The 24,424-nt window shown below is 40.1% G+C and overlaps 1 protein-coding gene across 5 annotated transcripts in view; it reads right to left on the bottom strand.

Moving 5' to 3' along the window:
* Positions 1-24,424, bottom strand: part of TBL1X (transducin beta like 1 X-linked) — a 192,867-nt gene that overhangs the window by 22,979 nt on the left and 145,464 nt on the right. For all 5 annotated transcript variants that reach the window (XM_039550269.1, XM_039550258.1, XM_039550266.1 and 2 more), the window contains 3 exons: positions 14,089-14,234; positions 11,067-11,316; positions 4,352-4,484 (listed from right to left, as the gene is read on the bottom strand). In XM_039550269.1, the coding sequence (XP_039406203.1) occupies positions 4,352-4,484; positions 11,067-11,259 (326 nt within the window). In that variant the 5' untranslated portion in view covers positions 11,260-11,316; positions 14,089-14,234. The remainder of the gene's footprint in view (positions 1-4,351; positions 4,485-11,066; positions 11,317-14,088; positions 14,235-24,424) is intronic.

Below are 24,424 nucleotides of genomic sequence, written 5' to 3'. Positions count from 1 at the left end.
CAAATTTTAGGAAGGCTAGTTCTGAAAGGATTTTATTTCATGCTCTCCTGCCCCAGGATAATCAAGGTGGACAAATATTTGTGGAATTTAATTTGTGACATATAAAATCACCATCCTGTAACTGGCAGCACAGAGGCTGAAAGTGCTGCAGTTGGGTAAAGAATTTTGCAAGATGGTTGTTGAACCTTGATATTTCTAATCTTCACCTGCAAGTCTTAAAATCGCTGCTCTTTGGAGATGCAGTATCACTAACGTGTATTTACTACTTCTGGCTCCAACAGGTCAGAGTCTCTATTATTTTATTTTAAGAGATATTATTAAAAGCATTAAGGGAAGGAAATTCCTCATATTTTTTATGACAACTAACCTTTCCTTAATAAAGCAGGTCTCTCAAACTAAGTGCTTACTCTTCCTAGGCAGTCAGTAGAGGGAAGTGCCTCATAGGTGTCCTGATTAACATCTCTGCCCCACTGATTCTACAACATTGCTCCCTGCTACAGGTTACTCAAGTTGACCTCCCCTAATAGCTAATCACTTTGCAATAATGGATTTGATGCACTGAGGAAACCAGTCCCAGTAGTCCCCTGCTAACGAATAAACACCTAGAGTTAGCAGAATTAATATCTGGCACTGACATAGAGGGGTGGTGTCTGAAATCAACACCCTCAACCTGGCAATTCAAAAGGATTATTCTGAAAGGTAATTTACAGTGGATCCTAAACCACAGATATGAGGAGTACAGTAACCTGAAGTACTATATATATGCAGAAACAATAACAGCAGATGGCCTAGAAACATCTTTTCTTGCTTCTGAGAGACACATCCAGAACTGAAAGATCTTGGACAGCAGCTTTTATGGATAATTACTTTGCTGACTAGGGAGAGCAAAAGGCGCATGGAGTGGTTTGGAAGAGACAAGTCACAGCCTCTCTGTGTGAGAGAGGCTGGCATAAATTAGCTGATAAGCAAAGAAACCCACTGCTGATTTTGGGACTGAGGCCAGGTCCTTCTGCTTCACAGCTATGTGAATTACTTGAAGGGCATGGCTGGATGTCATAGAAAAGAACACAGTGTTGGAAGCAGCAGTGGAACATGATGACAGAAACATCCTAAATTCAACTGGAAAAGGTTTTGGAGTTCAAGGCTCTAGCAGCCTTGACATTCACAGTCCATCCACTTCCACACTGGGAAAGTCAAGCACGTTCAGAACACTGTGTCATCGGACCACGATGACCTGTGCAAGCAAACTGACAGGTTATTCCCTGGCCAGAGTTTGGCTTGTTTTAATTAGCACTCTTGCTCGGGGCTCTGATGTTCTCTCTGAATAACTCCTCGGCATGGCTTGGTAGTTACAATGTCCAGAGATGATTCCCAATGTGCAGTCTGTTTGGCAGCCAGGGCAGTGTGCTAGCACAGACACCAGCCATTCTGCGCCAGCTGGCCTCAGTGCCTAGGAATATTCCCAGGCATGGTTAGTTTACTAATGTGGATGCAGCTGTAATGGGCTTCTGCACTACCCAGGGAACATAACCATCTGCAACAATTTAAGTGTGTCATGAAATTAAAACTTAGATATTGAAAGATAACTAGTGGTACAAACCAGTCTTTGGGCTTATGGCTGGGAATGGCCAAATCTTGAGATTTAACAGAGCACCTCTTTTTTCGGTATTTTTTCACCTGTCCAAAACACTCTATGCAATTATTTGCTTTGGAATGTTGAGTTCCTTCATGAAGTGTATTTTACAATAACCATCTTACATGGCTGTATGCATGCACTTCACTGTACTATTATAATGCTTCTGTTCATAACATCTAAGCATTCTTCTCACAGGCATCTGGTGATAGTCAGGCCTTTGATAGCCTTTACTGGTATTTCTAGTCTCTCCCATCCTCAGCTTTAAGGGTTATGTGTGTGGTGGAGGAAGAAGAGCAGCTGCAGAATATATTTTTCTAGCTGTTTGATCAGAGAAATTCCTGTCTCTCTGTTATATTTTGAAATAGGTCTTTGCAAAGCCCAGAGAGTATGTATTACCATGCTAGTCTTCACACACTAGAAAAGCAGCAACTGAGTAGATGTGACATTAAATATCAAAAACCCTTTCTCTCAGTGGGATAATCACTAAATCTGGAAAGCAATGCTCTAGTTTTGGATAATTAATTCTACATTTCTTTTAAACAGCTTGCTTCAGATTAGGTTCTGAACCTGCATTATTGTTTTAGTTCTTTGACGATTACATCAGGTTGCTGTCTAAACTGCTGCTGCTGGTTGTTAGAAAAATTTATTGCCTGTATAACAAGGCTTGAAGAAAATACTTTGTCATGAATTGAGATTTGATTAGTCACTTTATAAACAAAACAAATATGTTCTTATTTCCTCTATTTAATATCTAGGTTTTGAAACGTATTTTTTAAGATGGGTACAATCAAGCAGATGGGAAACCCAAATAAAGTACTAACTGGGCAGCACAATATGGCTGTTATAGAATGTAACAATTTGACATTCATGCATCAGACTAACTGCAGTCTTGTTTTTTCAATCATTACTTTGTAAAGGGCGAACAGAACTGCAGCATACTGTAGATCTCGGGGAATTTCTCTCTCTTGTTTAACTGGCGCTGAAACATGGAGTTTACCTGTAGATAAAAGCTTGCACTGTTATTATACCAGACATCTCAAAGGCTTCTTTGTACAGTGGCATAATTATTCAGTCAGCTCTCTTCCTTCAGTTTCACTTTCTTCTGTGCATTCTCTGCCATTTCAGGCACTAAGCTTTGCCATGCACTGGCTGCTGTGTTATTCGAATTCCAACTGCATCCCTACCTTGTTTCTTACAAGCAGGCTAAAATCTGACCAAGATGCACATAGATCTAAATTATTTGCATTGTCATTGCACTGCTATTAGTGTGACTAAAGCACATGACTGTACTTTGTAACTACATGTGTACTTATGTGCTTCCATGGTCACTAGCAAAGCTCATTAAGAAAGACCTATCACACTGAAGGGTAAAGCTTAATTGAATGGCTAGTGACAGGGTATTCCTCTGGCTCGGATATCTGACTAATGGGTCTGATTATCATCCTCCAGGTTTACCTGAAGCTGTGTAAGACACCACTGTCCAGGGATCCATCTACCAGTGCTTAGCACCCCAAGGCAAAGTTAAATGCATACTGCAGCACATATTCTGGTTTATTAAATGCTCCACCACTTAAACTATGCACACTAGTACTGTGCACCATGGATTCTAGGGAAGCAGTCCACTACGGTAAGCACTGACTTGCTTAAAATTGATAAATGGAGATACTTAGTACTACAGATGCTAAAAGTACTATTGGACCTGGACATTCCAGAAACAAAGCATATTCAGCAGGATTCTGGTTTTTAAAAGCCCATTTTGTTGTCTGAAATTATTTTTTTAAAATTTCTATCTTCACGCTCTTGTAGATCTCTGCTGTTCATCCAACATGGAATTTATTTTATTTTTCTTTCCTATTTATACTGTAATTCCTTGTTTTCATGTACTAAGTGAACAAAGGTTAGAAGACTATTCTGATAATCGTGCAAAAAAGCTAGAAATAAAATAAGGACTCTCCTCTTCCTTGTGAGGAAAATATTCTAATACTGCTAAGTAACTCTGAGTGATTTACCTCCTCTAACTTAGATCAGTTTACTCTATGTTGCCAGTTAGACTTCTTAAATTTAGTCTTCATGTTAAAGTTTAAGCATGAACACAGATTCCACCAGTGCTTGCATACAGCTCTCAGAGTACATTTATAATTGTGCTTTTGTTTGGATCAAAAGTGCTTTTGTAAGTCAGTCTCCTGATCATCCCACTTAGGATGCTGTGGTGGTCATTGCAGAGCAATCCTGCAGAGGATAAAATGGACTCCAGTGCCACTAAACCACAACATTCCCTTAAACCACTGTGTACTGTTCAGCTCACTGAACAAACTTTCGTCCAGTCTGAAGCCCCCTCATCTCCATACTTTTGAAAAAACCTGGCAGATACCAATGACTTTCTGAGACCCCAGTGTGAACCAATAACTAAGAGCAGTAGATTACATGAACTTCAAATATTCTGAGAATTATCCAAATTATTTTAAAAATATTTCTAAAAATTTTTGTGTATTCAGGACCACAGAATTTACATCTTCAGTGTACAAATCCTTCATATTCGGCATCACCTTATATTACTTGGCTGTTATACAGGTACGGTACTGCTGAAAAAAACCCACTGCTGCACGCTGATAAAACAGCCCAGAGAATACTCATTCACGTCCCAAATGCACCTGCAAGTTCTTGCATCTCTAAATCTTCTCTATTTGCAGCAGCTGGTTTCAGTCACTGTCTTACCCAGATGCTAGCAGGTCACTGACAGGGTTCCAGGCACAGATGAACACCTCTGATTCATGGCCCCGAAGGACTGTTGCTTTGTTAGGAGGAATTTCAACATCCCCGTCAATTTCCATTGGCTTTGAATGATTATCTGTAAGGAGATATATCAGAATAAATAGTTTACAAGATGCAGTTAGGTGTGCTTTAAAAACATGCTAGCTATCCAAAGCCTAAAGCTTACAGCAGCATATACACCATAATTATTAATATATTCTGTGTTGTGTCACTGACAATATTACTCTATTTGTTTTTCTCTGGTGATTCAAATTTATGTCATTTCCTCAAAATGTAGAGCTTTCCAAAATATTTTGTATAAATCTACAAAGCTTTTCTTCCCCCAAATACTCAGCATTCATTTCAGTGTAGTTTTTCTTTTGAAGCTGGTTTAATTAAAAATTACTTACAGATTTATTAAAATAATTTTTAAAAATAACATAAAGTACTTATATTTTCTTACACAGTCTCCTGTAAGTAATATCTATGCTACTCACAGACAAAAAAAATATACTGAGTAGGGGCTTCATTCCTGGAGCACATCAGAGAAATGGTGAGTGATCACCTTCTCAAGGATATCATAAATACACACAAAGGTACTAAATGAGTCATAGATGTACTTAATCTCCATGCTGTAACTCTGTAGTTCTTTAGACTGCAATCTAAATAACTTTGTTTGTATAAAGTTCTTTTACTGCCTTGAGCAAAAAAAAGCGAATTTAAAATGATGGATTTCTCTTAGTAACAACAATTCATTCCAACTTGCATCATGATCCATGTTTTTACTCCAGACTTCCCCTGCTTCTGTATAAATCTTCCTCATTAAGCTCTAGCTACACTTCCTGGCAGCAACACAAGATTATTATCCTCTGCAAACAAGACACCAACCAAGGACAGGTGACACACTGAAACAGCAGACAGCAGATGCTACACACACAAGTGTGGCCCATTTTGCAGAAAGCACATCCAAGAGCAAGTAGCTGGCAGCCTCCTGTTACCTAACCAATGCCTTGGACAGCTGATCTGCTCTGACTGATCAAAATGCAAGTTCTCTTCCTGGGTTAAGTCTTTCAGTTAGTCATTCTTTAATCACATATGGAGATCCATAGGTTCGCAAGTAGAATAATTATGCTCCCTTATTGCTGCATGTTTATGGCATTTAAAATCAGCCATCTGTCCTGATACTCCAGCTCTGCTAAGCTATTGCCCATCAACTGGTGAAACAGACTGTGACATTGCACAGCTGCCATTGGAAGGAAGATCTACAGATTTCTACCCTAACCTGGGCTTTCACATACCTGGTTTGGCTCTGCCTAACTTCTGCTGAGTCACACAAGTAGCACTTCTCACTGCGTACTTGGTTAGCACCCTAAAACTATGTCTGTGCCACATCTATGCCACAGATGGAATGGAATCTACATGAGTTACTTAGAATCAAGTATTAAAATCAGAAAACAACTAACAGTAGTTTCACAGCTTATTTCTAATTAAAAAGATCTGTATTTTTGACTACACTTATTACCTATGGACTTGTTGCATAAACATTAGAAATGCCTATTTGTAAAATCTGTACCTATGCTGGGTCCCTGTGTTAAACATTGTCCTTGATAATTCCCTATGTGTATCACTGCTAAAATTAATACTGTTGAGATGTACCAGTACTCAAGATTTAGCCTGACACCAGCAGCTGGGATCTTTGATATTCCGAGCAGTCAGGCACTGAAGAGTGAAGCACTATTAAAACCCACCAGAAAATAAAAGCCTAGAACTCACAATCCTCTATTTCTCAGGACAGCACAGATTCACTATGCTTAAGCATATTTTAATGAGAAAAACAGCAGCATGACAATGGCTATGCATTCATCTGTGTCCTGTTCACAGTGTGAACGAGAAGCTGGGGGTAAATCAAGAAGATATTTCAAGCACCTTAATTTGAAAAATTTAAATGAGATGCTACTCTTACGACATCAGATCCTGCTGTTACCTGCCTGCCTCTAAAGGCAGGGCTGCTTTTCGCTCTCGATTAAAACCAAACGACAGCTGGGAAGCAGCATTACTCCAAGGCCCAGAGTCAAGAAGTGCTATCAGAGCAAAGCCATCTGATACTCAGGAATATTTTTTGTTTGTACATGTCCACATGGAGAAACCTAGACACACACTTTGAATGTTATTAATTGCTCTGAAAAACCCCCCACGAATAGTCATGCTGTGAAAAAGGAACCTTGATTAGCTGATACCTGCATTAGTACATGCAAGACCAACTGGCCTCTGGGAGAAATGAAATATCTGCAGAATTATTTTGTATTGTATCTTGCAGTAATGATTTTTACAGTACAGCTTTGTTGGTTCAGGAGAAAAGAGAGGGAAGGATGAGAAGTCTTTCATAAATAATTTGCAAATGTTCACATTTTATGTGTTTTCTTCCTATTTGCATCAGTAGTCAGGAACATTCATATTTAGAGTGTTACTGTTCAGCACAAAACTTAAAACGCCCCACTGAACAAACAGGACAGTTCATGCCTCTGTGATACTGCCTCAGGCTCTTACCAGATTCAGATAGACACTAGCAATATATGACTGATATGATTATGGTAACAACAAAAAACTGCAGAAACCCCTGAGCACAAACCGGCACCCTCATAAGAGCGACAAGTTCCTTATGCAGCACGAGCTCTTGGGAGCCCTGGTCTCACCTGAGAATTTGGCTTTCCTATGGATGCAGCTACAATGTGTGCATGGGGAATGAGAATAAATAGGTAAGTGAGATGCAGTAACCATCAAGAACAGGCTTCTTTTGTTTTAAAGTACCTTCCAAGCAGAACGTTTTCTTCAGTTAAGATCTTTTTGCACAGAATTGCCCTGGGGGGTTCTCTGAAAGAGAAGGCATTTCTACCAAGTGCAGCTGAGCCTCAGGTGAAAAACGTAAGTCTTTGGGTCACACAGGGAAGGACTCTGTCCAAATGTTAACACAAAACACTTTCTAAAGGCCAGGGGATCCTTGGTTATAGTCTACATTATATTATAATTCTTTTCCTCAAATGTATTAAAAATCCCAAATGACTGGAAATTAGAAGTCATATTATCCCAAAGTATTACGATTGAGGGTTTTCTTTTAATGTAAAAATAAAAATTCTAACACATTGGTGAGTAATATTAACTATTTCCTCCAAAGGAAAAAACCATAGTTTTAAGATCTTATGAGTGCTAACCCTGTCTTTACTCAGGAAATACCTTTTGGTTTTGTTTTTTACTTACATCTTTGAGAGGCCTTTCACTGAAATTGTTCTTTATAGCTGTAGTTTTAATAAAGGAACAGGGCTTGGTCCTCTTTCCAGAGCTTTATTTTTCTTAAACCCAAGCCAATCCTTGCAAATATAATGAAACAAATGACACTAAAAATATCTGAGTTGGAAAACAATCCAAAGTTTGGCTCCATTTCTACATGCTGACTTTTATTTTTTCCTGTAACACTTAAAGTGACTTAAAACTGAGAACATTACTTGGGATGCAACAAGACAAGGCAGTGACTTTTTTAATTTAGTATTTGTATCTGCACCTCAAACTGTTGTTATTGTTTTCTGTCTCCTCTCTTTCTTAAATCTATCATATTATATTGGTAATGCCACATACAAAAATATATCATATTATACTAAGTATTTTAAAACCTTTTTGGAAAGACTTAAGAGTGTCAGGGAGAACTCCATACCAGAATAAATGCAAACTAGTTGATTTCTTAGAGACATCTCTTTTTCCTGCTCCACTCATCCTGCCTTTTTATGACAGGCTGATATTTGGGTGACTTCCAGGTTATGACTAAGGACTAGCACATTATTTAAATCTGTCCCAATATATGCCAGGTCTATGGAATATAACAGTGGTAAAAATTAGGGTTTGGGAAGTTTCTTGCAGCTTTCATATCAGCAGTCTTTTCTACTCAGTAGGTCTCCCATGATTTTTTTTTCTCCCAGGAAAAGTCCTTCTCAACATTCCAAGGTCTGTAACTCTTTGTGAAAATCCTGCTGTTAAAAATAGCTATGAGAATTATTATTTTTTTAATTAGAAAATGTCAGATTTGAGACATCAAGGCTTACAGTGTGGCTATAAACATGAACTGATCTTTAAGGCCTTCCTTTTGTTAATACAATAGTACATATATTTTTTTGGATCAGAAGGGAATAAGTGTGAGAGGTTCTCTTTTAGTGATGAACTGATGATCAGTTTTCCACCTTAAGAATTTGGTTTTTTCTGGCCCTGAGACAGCGAAACATTCCCCTAAAATTTTCACATGTCAGCTGAAGACCTGTCAACAAACAAAATGCCAGCATTTGATACATTTACCAGTACTTTAATTTGTTTGTACTCCTTCACATATGAAATTAGTTCAGTTTCAAAGCAGAGGGTTAGTTGAAAGTCAAACATAAGCAACCCATAGTCTAAGAACAGATTAATATTTTTAAAATGTTCAGATCTTTTTTGCGTTTGCTTTCTCAAATAAAAAATGTTATTTAAATAATTGCATTTTTACTGGAGGAACTAACTCGTCTAACTGGAATTCTCTGAAGGAAAGCCTGGTTTTGAAAGCATTTTTCTCACTGACCCATAGAGGAATCTATTCACATCAAAGAGCAGGTGGAGACTGATAAAGGCATCTACACTGCAGAACTAATGAAATCTGTTACCTAACTATAGTCCTCACCTTTTCCAAGCCAAAGAGCTCTTAAGACTGCCTACAAAATGTGCCATGCATGTTTCTCTAGAATTTTCTTGGAAGACAACTGGGCAGTAAGGGCTGATTTCAGAAGTCAGCCAGTAGGCAATGGACCTTGCACACAGAAACCAGAACTGGTAATCCCCTCTGTCCCACAGCGTTAGCACAGTCATCAGAATCTAGTTACCCAAGGAGGTAGGTCCCACTCCATGCTGGATATGTTTGGCTTTGGAAGACTAATACATGAGCGCAGTCTCCCTTAAGTCACCATGAACAAAGGTGAATTCAGCGCTCTTGAGAACCAACTATTCCCAAAGACTAAGGAAATCTCAGGAAGGTAGGACCTTCAATTGGATACTTGCAGTGGACTGTATGACTAAGCATGTGCTGTTAAGTAAAAGGCCAAGGAACAATTTTCCTCTGTGCCTTCAAGACAGGTTGGCTGCATCTAAGCTGTTTGCTGGGAATGGTCCTTGGCACATGTGCTCAGCAATGCTGTTCGGGAATGGATAGTTGGTAGAGTCCAAACTGGGCTAACGACCATGACAATAAGACTATGGATATGCTGGTGCTTGGCCACACCATACATGAACAGAAGCTGTTCCAAGGACCACTGGGCCAAGGACCATGCCAAGGCTAGGGATGATCACAAGACAGCTACTAGGCTATGCACTGATCACACAAGGCTATGCACTGGTCACACAACAATTACACAGACAGGGCTTGTAGATCTGTTGGAGGTTAGGATTGCTTCTTCTGTTTTCTTTCTCTCAGGGAGTTTTCTCCCATATGTCGCTAAGTGACAATAACAACCAGTATTTAAGAGAGACAAAAGTAGTTGCCATGGTTCAGGGGAAGGGTGTGGCTGGCTGCTCTCTTAGCTGAGGGGTTTCTCTTGGAGGGGCAGAGATACCTCAAGGTTTGGGCTGGGGGAAGGGGTGGGCACAGCTCCTAGGTCTCTCTTGCTTGTTAGCATTGGAGGGAAAACAGGCTGCGGCCACTGCGGGGAGAATTCACCACCACTGCAAGGCTCTGTGCTGCTGTCTTCTCCTACCCTTGCTGCTTCCGAGGTTCCTGTTACAGCTCATTTCGCTCTCCAGAGGGGCACCGGGACTGACTGCTCCTGTGGGCTTGTAAAGCAAGCCCCTTCTCCATCCCTTCTGCCGGCTGAGCCGCCATCACCACGTGGAGAGGTGGTCGCGCTCTCGCCACAGCGCCCCCTGCAGCCGCGGGGAAGCCATTGCACCTGCCCGGCCAGGAGCCACCAGCGCCCCTGCCGGCTGTGAGCGGAAGTGCACTGACGGGGAAAGGGCCCGACAGTCGAGAGAAGGCTGGCACTGGGTTCTGGTTCTGTTTGTTCTTGCTGCTGCTATTACTGTTGTTTGTTTGCCTTGTTATCCATATGCATACTAGTAAAGCACTGTTACTCCTTTTCCCATATCTTTGCCTGAAAGCCCCTTAATTTCAAAGTTACAATAATTCAGAGGGAAGGGGGTCATATTCCCTGTTTCAAAGGAGGTTCCTGCCTCCCTTGGCAGACACCTGTCTTTCAAACCAAGACAAGGTCCCAGACTCTCAACCCATCTCCTAGCCTGGCCAAAATGACAAGCTTTGGCTACAGCCCAGTTTTTATCCAATATCTAAAAGCATCTAGAAGGCTGATAATAAAAGTCTGGTAAGCCTGCTCCAAGGAGAGAGCATATAGTTCCACTTTTTGAACCTGTCTTCAACTTTAAATTCTGAAGATATCTGAAGTTTTCAGATTCTCAGAGACAGGTAAAACACAGCACTGTGATGTGAAATATCAGTTTTACGCAGCAGCCCTTCTAGAAATGCCGCACCCTCCTGGAATGCCCTTAGCTCTACTACCTAGCAGAAAACACACTTTGCACCCACCTTGCAACTAAGTACAAGAATACTACTGAAACACAAACTGCCCAGCAGTGGCAGGGCAGCTGCATGTTGGCTTACTTATTGCATGTGCCCCATTCTCCTCTCCATTCACAGTGGCTTCTCCGTTCTTTGGTGTGTTCTGCTGGGAAACAGCAGTTGTCGTAGCTCCCGCTGTGGCTGCCGTGGCTGCTGCCGCTGCCGCAGCGCTGGCTTGTTGCTGCGCTAGCTTCTCTCTGAACGCTTGCTGTCGGGTCTGAACGACATCAGGCATCACCGCGTCTATCAGAGACAGGGACTCTATTGGCCTGCCATCAAATACTGTACCATCCTGCAGGGAAAACAAGCAGAAGGGAAACCCCAAGTTTAGGATTTTGCCTCTCAGGTTGGCAAAGAGTCACAAAACGAGGCTGTGTGAAGATACTACACTTTGACTTAATGAATAGTGCCACAGGACTATGGACTGCCTCTCTCTCAGATCTGTGACAGTGGTACTCATGGTCCACTCAGGAATCTGATCACTGGAAAAGTAATTTATTGGAATTTTACAGAAAGTTTAACCATATAAATGCTTTATAGATGCAAAAGAAGTTAAGCTGTGTCAGAAAGTTTCACTTTGTTTTCTGTTTGAAAAAAGAGAGTCATGGCTAAAACCATGACAAACGGAAACAGACTTTGGTTAAACTGTTTGTTTTCCTACATTTGCAGGAACATAGGAATGGAACAGAAGCGGATGATGCATAATGAACCTCAGCCAAAACATGATGCATGCACAAATTCAGTGGTTTCTTACACAGTGTTTTTCAGCCCAGCACCACCAGTTGTAGCTGATCATACAAGACAGCCTTACCATTATTTTTCTTTTATTCCACTACTTTTATTCATAAGAGTTATGACTTTCATTTTGGTTTCTGCAAATTAGGCTTCAGCTTCCATGACCAATTGAGTAAACTTTTAAGCGCTGTTTAAGACTTAATACAGACTATACTGACTTAGCTTTTCTTCGCTTTCACTTTCTTATTATCTTAAATATAGGGGAAAGATTTTAGTAGTCTTTATAAAGTGCCTTTTTGCCAATCTTCTGCAAACTCCCTTCAATTCTTTGAAACAATAATGATCCAGTGGTGAAAGCTTTGTTCTTGAGAAAGAGCAAGTAAGAACTGGAAATGGATAGATAATGTAGATGGTAAACAATATAATCTTCAACAGGTAAGAACAATTAATAAAGAAAAATAGTTGCTTGCCTGACTGGTATGTTTCTGCTTAACTAGTTGTTGAATTACCCCTTATAATTATAATATTAAGATAATACATACTTGTTTCCTCATGGGGAAGAAAAAGGAGGGAGACAGTCATTAGAGAAGAAAACATAATCTCTCTTTCTCCTCAACGTTTTTTTACGTCTCTGCCAAAATTTATTTGAATCTTGACTCAAATTCTTGCTGCACAATAAACAAAATGTTTGCCAACAGATCCTGACATCTTACATTTTCATATGTAAATGTGCTCACTGGACTATTTACATGACTGCCTTTCAACAGATCATAAACAATAATTTTATACACACTAGTTTATAGTCTTACTGATTACTTGCCACTCTTAAGTAATACACGTAGAAAAGAAACACACAGAGAAGCATTTATGTAGCCCTTACTGGGATTCAGATGTAGCAAGAATGGCCTTTGCTTTGCTGTAACATATTTAACAGTACGTATTTGAACAGAATCATTGAATGGCTTGGGTTGGAAAGGAGCTTAAAGGTCATACAGTTCCAAGGTCCCTGTCGCGAGCAAAGACACCTTCCACTAGACCAGGTTGCTCAGGGCTCTGTTCAACCTGAATCAAACCATGATGAGAGCAACATAAATCTTACTGGTGACAACAGGCATATTTTCAGATTATTCTCTCATTTTAGGGAAAGTCTTGAAGCTGGGTAAGAGCAGGCCCCTACAACCTGACCCGCTATAGGTGCTGTTCAGAGCTGGAAGTTTCTAATTGGGTAGCTCCAATTTCAGGCATGAGGCAAAATGTTAAGTAACAGCAAATTGAGACAGCTTCCTAACACTGGTTTATTATTACAACTGCATCAAAGTGCAGCTTGGCGTGAATGTCAAATGTCATTGCCCCAGTTAGAAAATAACACATACACAAATCTTACATACAGTATTGAGGCATAAGAAGAAAAACCATACAGAATGTTTGAATAAAATCAGTTTCCAAACTACACATTGCAAACGGCCTTTTCTCTATTTTATACTCCTTTGTTCTCACCCATGCTGTTCACATGCTACATTCAGGTATATAGGAAAAAGCAATAGCTTCTTTGTATTAATATTTATTACAGATGTTTGTCAATCACAAATATCTATCATAAAAATCTTGTAATGCGGTACTTGCTTATCTGTCACGCTTCACTCCCTCTCAAAGCACCATGTCTTTAAGGATGACAGGGCAAAACCCCTGGCTTTTCCCACATCCCTTCTTTGTTTCCCCTGGCAGTTCAAGGAGAACAGAGGCAGTTTGTGGCTGCTCATACAATCCCTACAGAAAACCTGCACCCCAGCCACAGTCAGAATTTACACGCACCTGTTTCACCATGCCTCATGCCTCATCTCATATGATCTGAGCCAAAGTCACTGAAATCACTCTCCAGTGACCTTTGCGGATTTTTGATCAGGCTTCTCATGGCTTGCATGTTCTCAGTGCTGCCTGCTAGGAAGTGTCAGGGAGTGAAGCTTTAACCTATGCTTCAGGTTTTTCCTGCCAAATTCTGCTATAACCTTGAAAACGCAAGACTGTAAACACTGGCACCTTTTCTTGTTTGCTGCAAGAACCTGCGCACCCTGGATTTGTTGGCTGGGGTAGCAGAAACACCACTAATATCCATCTAAGCAGTGCAGAGAATGCCTCAATGCCACAGCTAAAAAACTGAAATGTGTCTCTCTCTCTCACAGCTTTCTGGCTCTCTGGCTGGGATGGGGCAAAGTACGAGGAATAAAATTAACCCAGATGAGGAGAAACTGGGGAGTGGCTCGTGTCGGGGCTGCTGGGGTGTGCTGCTCGGCACATCCCAGCGCGCGGCAGTGGCAGGGGTGGTACTTACTTCATTGATGCTGATCTCAGCCTCCACATACTGGAGCCCCTTCTGGAGGATGGAGATGAGTGCGGCAGGTGGCACTAGTGTTCCGTTGATGTTGGACTGGCTGATGTGGCTCTCGATACCGAAGGTAAAGGCCGAGTGGGAGAAACCTGAGAGCAGGAAAAGGAAGCCATGACATGAAATCTAAATGCACCAGTCAGATACACCTTCACGGTCTAAAAATAATTCTGTCCTGATATCTGGGAGATGCTGCCGTGTAAGCAGAACGATGTGGGCTGGCTGCTCGGAGCCAGGGGGGTCAACCAGAGCCACCCTGACCACACATCCCCCTCCCCTGCACATATAGGGGAAGCCATATAGAAATGGAAACACATGCAGAGAAAAATAACTGCACTAACTGAAACAAAACCCCCCAAAACACGTAGACACCAGCAATCGCCACAAGGGCAGGTCCAGCTAAAAAAAAGTGCCTCAAATCTCCGTTTCCCTTGCTGAATTTCAGTGTTGGGTGTTTGCTGAAGCTGTGCACTTAAATCCCTAGCAGCATGCAAGTTGTACAAAATCAAGGTGTAGATGCAGCTGACACAGGGGAGCCATTCCCTCATACTAGGGAAGAGATTTCAAATCCTCTGCTCATTTATTGCTTAGTACAATATGATGGGCAGAGCACTGCCGTTAAAATGTGAAACTACAAGAAGGCCATTCCTGTAAACCTATTTTCTGTATGTGAATAGCAATAGCAAAAGTAATTAATTGGGATCTGCCACACAGCAGATGACAAGCCAGTGAGGTGGCCTGTACTTCAGCCAAAAGTCTTTCTCTTCCCTGTTTCATTTTTGTTATTGTCTAAGTAAGTGGCAGTGAAGGTGACAGCACTGAAAAGTAAAGAATTTCAGCAGACAAACTTTAAAGAGTGCTGCCTTAAATTGTGGCTGAAGCTGCTCAGAACTGTTGCTGGGTATGGAGGCAGGCGCTGCAGAGCGACTGTATGGAGGGGCAGCTGCGGGAGGGGGGGAGGGGGAACAGGATGTAGATATAACTGTAGGAATCCATTTATCATCACACTGTCTCCAGAGCATTAATCTAACATTAAAAGCCTTGGAGAAACCACCCATGCACTGTCTCAAACAGGAAGAGCCCTCACAGTCTCCACCAACTAGACAAGAAAAAAAGCAAACAACAAACCCCCCCCCAAAAAGAAAAAGAAAGCAGCTTTCAAATGAAAATACTTCAGTTAAATATAGCTGTGCCTCTTCCCCTTGTCAACACTAGTTTCATTTATAGTTTTGTCCGTTAAGGGATTTCCCCCATATCACTGCAATGTCCAATTGTGTGCAGGCTGGGGATGTGATTTTGGGCTCACTCTACAGTACTGCTTTCTTTCTCTCTTTTCAAGATATTTTTCCAGCTAGCTCAATTATTAACATAGATAGCTAGCAAAAACAAGCTGAGAAACAGAATGCCTCCCACATTTGAAACCAAAGTATGTATTTCTCCGATTCTCCCCTTCCCCCTACACATTTTATTTTGCTGCTACTTTTCTCTTTTTCCTGGTAACAGCCTCCATCCTCTCCCTTCCCAACCCTAATTTTCCTTCCTGGCACTCTCCCAGTTTTGGGGGATGCTTGGGATGCTTTGGACACTTCTTAGGAAATGGCAGGTCCACCTATGAACAGAATTCCATAGGATTACAAGGCATAAAAATAGCACAGATATAAACCCAAAGTGAAAAACTGCAGTATCATTTATGTAATCCCATGTCCAATTCTTACTTTGTACTGCTCTTTATGTCCTGGTCTAGTTTATGAGCTGCTGGACCTCCTGCTGCAAAATAAGTCTGTAAGATGTGCAGGGCAGTGTTTTTCCCTTGTTATTAGTTTTGTAGGACATCTAAGCCCATTACTGGGCATCACAACGAGGAAGAAATCAAGCACTGAGCATACACAGCCTGCACCTGAGAGATCTAGGGCCTGATCACCGAACACTGAAGTCTCTATGTGTATCTATAAATGCATGGCATACAACTAACCAGAATTAGCGAATCAGATCCCTCTTAATTTATATTTTTGTGTATTTGAATTTGCCAACAGTGGCAACAAATCTTTCTTAAAACAGAACGACTTAAAAATGCATGACAAATAAATTGGCAAATGTACATAAGAATGAGAAAATTAAGCTGTTGTCCAAGAGCACTAAAGGTGACTGCTAAAAAACCCAGCAGCTGGTTTGCAGGTCAACAGCTCAGAAAATTGTAACATGGTCTCTGATTAAAACAACAGGTGGATGGCATAAAAATGGCAACCAACTAACATGGATGGAAAAAATAAAAAAGTGGAAAACCATGACTGTGGATCTGGGGCAGGCATAATTTTAAGTATGATGTTTTACATCTCATTATTCCATTTTGTATCTTGCAGACTTTTTAGTTGGCTTCTGGCATATCTCAAGCCCCATCTTTGCCAGGACACAGATGATTGTGCACACAGCTAAACCTCTTTGTTCAGTCCTGATCCCCAGAGAGCAAAACATCTCACCTCATAGCATGTGAAAGAAGAAACTTCTCAGTGCAAAACTTGTGTTTTTGCAAAGGAACTTGTTATCTTACTGTTTCTCTCTATGCTGAGAAACTATTACGAAACATTACCAGTTAGATGAGGAAACACAAAACTCCTGGTACACTGTTACTGAGGAACAATCTCACTCACACACCTCCAGCAGTTGTGAGAAACTTTCCTAAGATTTTATTTGACAAGATCGGATAGCAAAAATCAATGGAGCAAAACTGTTTGAATGGGTGCTGCTGGACATGGTGCTCCTCACCCCTCTTGAAAAAGTCCTCCCATACAACTGTAGTTAAAAGAAAAACAACAGAAACATGCCAACCAGTCCTCCAACAGATAGCTGATTCCCTCCTGATTTCTTGTATCACCACAGTTTTATAAGGCTCATACGAAAGTGGACTGGTTTTAGAAGTACCTCACACAGTCAACAAAATCCTCAATGAAGCTGTACCTACATCAGGTTTCTGCTAACACTGAAGAATCACCTGAGCTTTATTTTTACAGTTACCAGATGCCATCAGTTCTCTTCAGGGCTCTGCATTCAAGTACACTGAATTACACAGCAAAGTTGCAGCTCTGTAGTTCAGTATTACAAAAAGGTGATTTCTATTAAACAAAGGCAATTTTTGAAAAGCGTTAGCTTCTTAACTTGGCCCTCCATCTAAGATCATGAAATTACACTGGGGATGCAAAGCCAAGACACAAGCACCACCCCCACTTCCAGTCTGTCAAGGCAGTTGGGGAGCATGAGCAGAGACAGAAGGTGCTCTGCAAGTGGGGATCTCAAGAAAGGATGTGGTAGGGATGATGTGAAATTACAGCAGACACAAACTGAAAATGCCGTGGCAGCAGTGAAATGAATGAAAGTTGCAAATCCGTGTCCGTATGCATTCTTTCTCATAAATTCTGTCACTCTGGTGACTGCAATAATCACTCCATAAAACAGTAATTTCTATTCAAATAGCACCAGTAGACAAAATCTTAGTGCAATAAACCCTTTGAAGACATATGCAGTGAGACTATGAGCTTTTAAGGTTAAAAGCATGAACACAAAACACACTGAACAGGTTTCATAGCAGTGAACCAGTCGCTTTTGCTGTGACATGACCAGTGCCCTAAATGGCATCTTTCAGCAGACTTGAGAGAATGGCTTCCAGGTTTCTTCTGCCTCAAAAAAGATGGGAAAACAGAAACCATCAAGCTATGCATAATCTGTAAATACATTATCATGTATGAAAAATAAACCCAAATGAACAGTGCACATCTTGGGATGATCTTGGTATGAATGGAGGTGACTTAACTGTGGAATAGTTGGACTTGAAACATCTTACAGAGCATAAAAGCAGAGAGGAAAAAATGAATGCAGAAAACAACTACTTAAATGACCCCCCATACCTAAAAAATTGTTATGCCAAGTCAAAAACAGACTTGAAAACTGACTGAAATTCCTAATTGAGAGATTCCCACACTTTTTTTTGTACTGACAGTGGTAACAGGTCCCGGTTCTGTGCTGTATCTTTTCCCACACTGAGGTGTCTGTATATACTCTCAGTGGTACATACAAAGCCATTTGGGAATTCTTGCCCTAGGCAGTGCCAAAAAATGCATATGTAGGACTGCGTTTTGCAAAATTTCACTGATAGGTTTTGCTATAACTGCAAAAATGGAGATGATGGAGGGTTTTTCCCTTGGCTGCTCCTTTTTCAGTTAAAAATGGCTTCCCTTTGAAGCTAGATTTGTCATTGATCATAAAATGACTACATTTTATTTAATGAACACAAGGATGCTTGTTGCATGCTTGTTTGATCTGCAGGCTACATAGTTTTAATTGTTTGCGATATACCTGGCTCACATCAGCAATGCCTGTCAAATCTAGGTATAGCAAAGGCAACTGGGCAGCCACACAGCCTGGGGAATGACTTTTCTTCTCCAGAGATGTGTCTCACATCCTCTGGGAGCAAAGCATTCCTCCTTTTAGGCTCGCAACTGGGGTGATGTTGAGTATTCCCCAGGCTGGCTCATCGGGCACTCACAGCTCCAGATAAAATTGACATCCACCAAGTGCTCATTTCCCAATCTCTTTAGCACCACAAAAAGCATGTTTTTGGAAAACTGAAACCTTGAGTTGTAGCAGCTACAGTACCTACTTCTGTGTTTGTACGGCTGAGGGGAATGACAAAGAGGGGTCGGTGGAAGCAACAACTTTTGAACTGTTTCAGTCTTTGCTGGTTACTTGGGAGTTACCTTGGGGATGCCCTGATGAGCCACAGTTAAGTGATCTGTTGAACAAAGTTTTCTGTTTGTGAGCTACGTGGACTTAATTTTCTCTAGTTAATCTAAATAGCTTGCTGTTCAAATAATTTTTAAAACCCACGTGTTTTTCAGTTATTTGCAAATTACTTGGTTCAATTACACTATAGGATCCTTCGCTGAAACATTTACTACTGTAGAACGAAGCAGAGAATAAAGAATTATGAACATCAAGTTGCCTTTTACACACACCTTGGGTATCTTGATGAAGCCTCTATCCCAAGACTGAGTACAAGTAACAAGCCATTCCTACAAATCTTTGTATAACTAATGCCCTGTGTGGCCTTCTCTTCTGGAAAATAGTGAGATTTCATTTGGAGATCTGTGTCATTTCCTTCAATAAATTTTCCTATTTCTTTAATTCAAGCAGTGCAGACTGAGGTTTGCAAATACAGAGATCTTAAGTTCAATTTCTGGAAATCACTAGATTAGTATGTTATTACTTTAAAAAAAGAGAGATGAAAAACAAAAGGCATAAACTATTTGACAACCCCTTTTTTTTCTCTAAAAATGTAACCATCTCCACATGGAAATAACCAGCACTTCTTGTTTAATTGATTTCTCGGACATTGTGTTGTCTTTCTTTGTGGAAATTTCCAATATGAGCTCCTCTAATCCTCACCTCTGAAGTAACACAGTGTTCCCCTTCAAAGTATTTGGCAAGTAGAGGAGACAAAAATGAGGAAGGCTTTAAAATTTTTAAAACTTCTGGCTCAGCAGAATCAACCTGCAGCTGCTATAATGGGATCCACCAGCAATCTCAAGTTTTCTGGCTGCCCAAGTGCCTGTTTTCTTTAAGGTAAGTCTTGTACCTGGCACTAGTGCTGAGACTTTGACCAAAGAACAATTCATGCAAGAATGGAAGTCATGTTAGAGCTGACTACAGCTATACAGGCTGCATGGCAAAAAAAAAAAAAAGGTTGCGAGGGGCAAAGGAAAGTCATCGTTATGACCATAAATGGGTATATGGGCAAAATTCCTGGGAGATTCAGAGACATCAAGCAGAAACATTCCACCATGTTATGAGTCAAAAGAAAATCATGTGCTGGAGGAGCAGACGTTCACACACAACCCCATCAGCTGCTTTACCATGTTACCAAACCCAAGTAACTCCAAAGCTGCCCAGACAACTGCTTGCCAAAGAAACCAGATGCAAGCAGTGGAAAAACATTCATCCCGAGTTTGACATTTGGGTCCTGGGAGTGCCATGTAAGCAGGAAGGCAAGGAGGGCAGAGTGGTGCAATGTGGTGTTCTGAAATAAATCAGAGCCTCATCACAGCGGTTAAAACAAAGTCCACACCCCCCCTCCCCCCATGAAATACTACCACGAACACAATAATTTCCTCCAAAAACGAATGATGTACAAACAACACAGTTAATGTCAAATGAAGACTTTTGTAGGTCTAGATTTATCAATATAGAGAAGCAAGGTACATGTATCCCTAAGGGCAGATTTGAATGCAATTTATGTATGCAAAACCAGAAGCAAACAACTTTAGTCAGAACAACTGTATTTTCTTAATTTGGGGTCTAGCACATGCTAATCTAGTTCTTGAGGCAAGTGATGTAATTTCTTGTCCAAGAGGATACAATGACGCTCTTCACCATACTTCACTGCTGCTGCCATCTTAGCCTAGCATTTTCTCTTCTATATGATGCATTGAGTGACAGCTGAGAATGTAACATAGATCCCTATCCTTGCTTCTGCTCAGATTTTTGTCTAAACTGAATTATGTATCTGTAAAAATTATATGCAGAGGCTTCACAAAAAGAACAACCAGTTTCTTTGAAATATGTTTGGTCACAGTAAGTGTCTGGTGCCTTAAGCCACTGATAAGATCCTACTAACAGTTACAAAAAATAACGGTGGACAAGAATCCTACACCAGATCTTGTTTGTTGTTCACAGCAGACTGAGATTCTTCTCTTAGTTGAGGTTTCTGTTTCTCAGTAATACATCCTAGAGTGCCCCTCTGGTTTTGGCAGTGCCTGCTTATTTTGAAGACTTACCTTTGCAATTACATAAAGGGCTTAACAAGGACACACATTAGCAATTTAAAATAGAGAACTGCAGTTGAAATATATTTTTAGAAAAATCAGCTGAACAATAGGGCTTGCACATTTGTTTCAAGATTAGGATTGCTAAACGATTAAAATTATTTCCAGAACCCTGGGAAACGTGTCCTGTATTACAAGCTCTTTCACAGTCACTGGGAAGTATAAAAAAAGGATTCCTAGCTGTAGGTAAAATTACAGTATGTCTAGTTACCTAAAGTTTTGTAGAAGTGATTATTCACTAATATTAAATGTTACACCCTTTTTTCCTAGGATATTGGACCTGTTCACCTTCTGCCAAGAATTCAGAGTAAATGTCTGCTACCCAAAATTATTTTATTATGTGCCAAAGAATGTTTTTGGCAGGTTTTTTTTTCTTTTTCATGCAGGAAAATATGTTGGAAAAGATTAATACAACTTGGAAATGATCTTTTGATGAGTGGTACTTGGCACTCACTGTTTAAGCCTTTCTGAGGGCTGCAAATTAACAAAAAGAGAAATACGATATAGACAGAAAACAGCACAAGCAATGGAAAGAGGAACTTATAAAAATCTCTTGAAAACAAGGTCTGAAATAATCCTCTTTTTCACTCACTCTGTGTAAATGAGAATGACAATTGCAAATAAATATGAATACAGATCTAGCAATTTACTGCAACTATGAGCAAAGTTTGAAACAGCTTACGAAGGCCACAAGGACGAAAATAATATTTTTCTTCTAAATTAATGGGATGGTGTTATCTTTTAGCCCTGTCTGTGCAACCAAACATCCAAAGAGAGAGACGTGCATCATTTTAAGGATCATGTTTATAGAAGAGGCTCTCACAGTTGTATAGACTTTCCTTAAGCTATGTTCTTCTCTCTGCTCTAACATGCACCTCAAAGTGGTGGCAAGTAGAACACCACAGGTGACACTCAGTGGACATTCAGGAACCTAACACCAGGATGGTTACTGTGGGTGATAACTACAAATGGAGCCCTAACACAGGATGGGTGTGAGGAGGGGTGGTCTGTAAGTTTCACTGCTCTGCAGGCAGAACATTCTCAGCATAGAGGTTATTAGTAAAACTTGCAAAGCTCCACCGGGCCTGGAGACTCAGACTGAAAAGCAGTAAAGTGAGAAATGTGTAGCACTGCACTGGTTTTACCAGCAAAGCCATTTTGACCTTTACACACCTGTCTTCTACCCAATATGCTATTTTCTTAATAGCCTAAAAATGCTGTATTCATGCAAGCTTTAAAAAACAGGATGTGAAGTGATCAGAACCAAAATGTGTGCCATGGAATAAATTTGTAAAGGTGTAATTGTTTATGTTTGTGTAACTTAAAAATCACTGTGTTTGCTCTGTCTCCAAGGTCCAACACTGTATGGCAACTTTCAGGCCAAAGAAAAATTGAAATAGCCATGTTTAGAAAACTGTGAAGAGACCTAGAAGGAAATATGAAGTAAGCAGGCTTTTGCAAATGGCAAACCCCCAAAATACTCAGTGTGTTTCTTTCCTTCACACGAACGTAAAAATTCTGCACCAATTATGAAACAGGGTAAATAGAAAGAAATTTTCAAACGGACCTCTTGAACTGCACCACAAAACATTTGAAACGATGGTTTATACATTTGTATGTAAAGAGATATCTGGTCACAAAAGTCATAATTCTGTGCATATAAAACCATAAAAATGGGTCTCATACAGTCTCTAACATTCTTTTAAAAATTTACCAGAACAAAGTAGGACAAAACCAATAACCTCTTTACCTGTAAAAATACTTTTTCCTAACCATCACAGAAGTTGGATTTTGTGAAGCCAACCATCAAATACAGCTAGTATGTACTCAATGCTCTACCAAAAAAGTGTCCAGTTTGGTTTTGACTTGCACAGGTGCTCAGTTTCATCCTTCCCAAGATCTGTAGCTTTGTTAATTTTAAACAAAAATGCTTTGGGAACTGCAGCCCAACAAGGCTTGCTGCCTTCTAATGCTGACCCTGATTTTCTTAAAATGTATTTATTGTTTACAAAGAGAATAAATCTTTACTAGCAGAGACAGAAACTATGCATAATAATACAGTTCTTATTTTAGAAATCAATTTGTCTTTTCAGCATAATCCATTCTCAAACAATGAACTATAATGTCAATTCAGAGTCAGTCCCACTGTTTCTGGAATCATACAGTCACTACCTTCCCAGTTTAGAAGAAATACAGGAAAGTAGAGGAGATATAAAAAAAAGGAGTCATGGTTTATTAAAATCCCTTATATACCCTTTTGATAATACACCATTTTACTACAAAAAAATTATGCTGGAGGCATTACATATATATTATATTACATGCAGTATGTGTAGTTACAGATGGCTTCATGTTACATAGCTACATTCATTCTGAGGTGACTTTTATGAAACACTTTGATTTAAACCATTTTTTGGGTCAAATTTCTTAAGTCTTCTTATCCAACAGTCACTTTAACACGTATTGCACTCCTAGAACAACACTGTGGTCTTATTGATCTAAAATAATTCATGAAAACTCTTGTGACTTTTGGTCCTATGGTTCTTGGCTGATTCTATAGCCAACTTCCCATAAATCAACAGATTTGGATCAAAACCTTAAGTTATTTTATTTTAATTGCGTAGGCTGGCCCTAAAAAGGATAATGCATCATATAAATAGGACTGCATGCCCACAAATCAGGTCTGTGCTAAACCATGAGAATTAAAAGTAGAGTTTGTTTTGCTCTAAAGCCTTAGTATTGTACAACTGAAAAGGTGAAAGAACCCCTGCCTTCAGTCTTAACACCAGTTCCTGAAAAATACAGTTAGCATCTCATTCATCCTGCATTTAGAGATATATATTCACCCATAAATTCATAAACAGTACTCTGAAATAATTGAAAAAGAATGTTAAATATGTCCCAGCACCCACGTAATACTCTTTACTCAGAGGATTTCAACACATTTTAGGACTATAAACATTCAACATCTGCTTTGAGGTACTGTTCATAGTATAACTTTGCTTTCAAACAGGAAAAGTGAGGGACAGAAACTTTAGGGCCAGATATAAACACTCTGTTTTTATGTATGCCCTTGAAAAATGTATCACTTTATTTATTCAGTAATACCTGGTCAGCACCCAGTTACACCAGCACAGAAGTACCTGTGCAAAAAGAAGGTCAGAAGTGTCTTTATGCGGGTGCAGCTGAGGTTGGTCTGTGAGCTACAGTCACTCTGTGCTGCAGGCTGGACACATGAGGCCCAAGGGACTGTGGTAACATGAATGTAGAGACAAATAATGCAGCCACAGATTTGTCACTGAAACAACACTAAAATGTTTGTTTTATCTTTGGCTGGCAGGCTGTCATTTCAAGGGTGCACTTTTCCCTCAGCAAACAAAAGGTCTCCATCATCCCTGCCTTTAGAACAC

Source organism: Corvus cornix, chromosome 1 (assembly GCF_000738735.6).
Source record: "Corvus cornix cornix isolate S_Up_H32 chromosome 1, ASM73873v5, whole genome shotgun sequence".
In the NCBI taxonomy this organism is placed as follows: domain Eukaryota; kingdom Metazoa; phylum Chordata; class Aves; order Passeriformes; family Corvidae; genus Corvus; species Corvus cornix.
The sequence above is the reverse complement of the archived record's forward strand: the minus strand, read 5'-3'. Positions and strand labels throughout refer to the sequence as shown.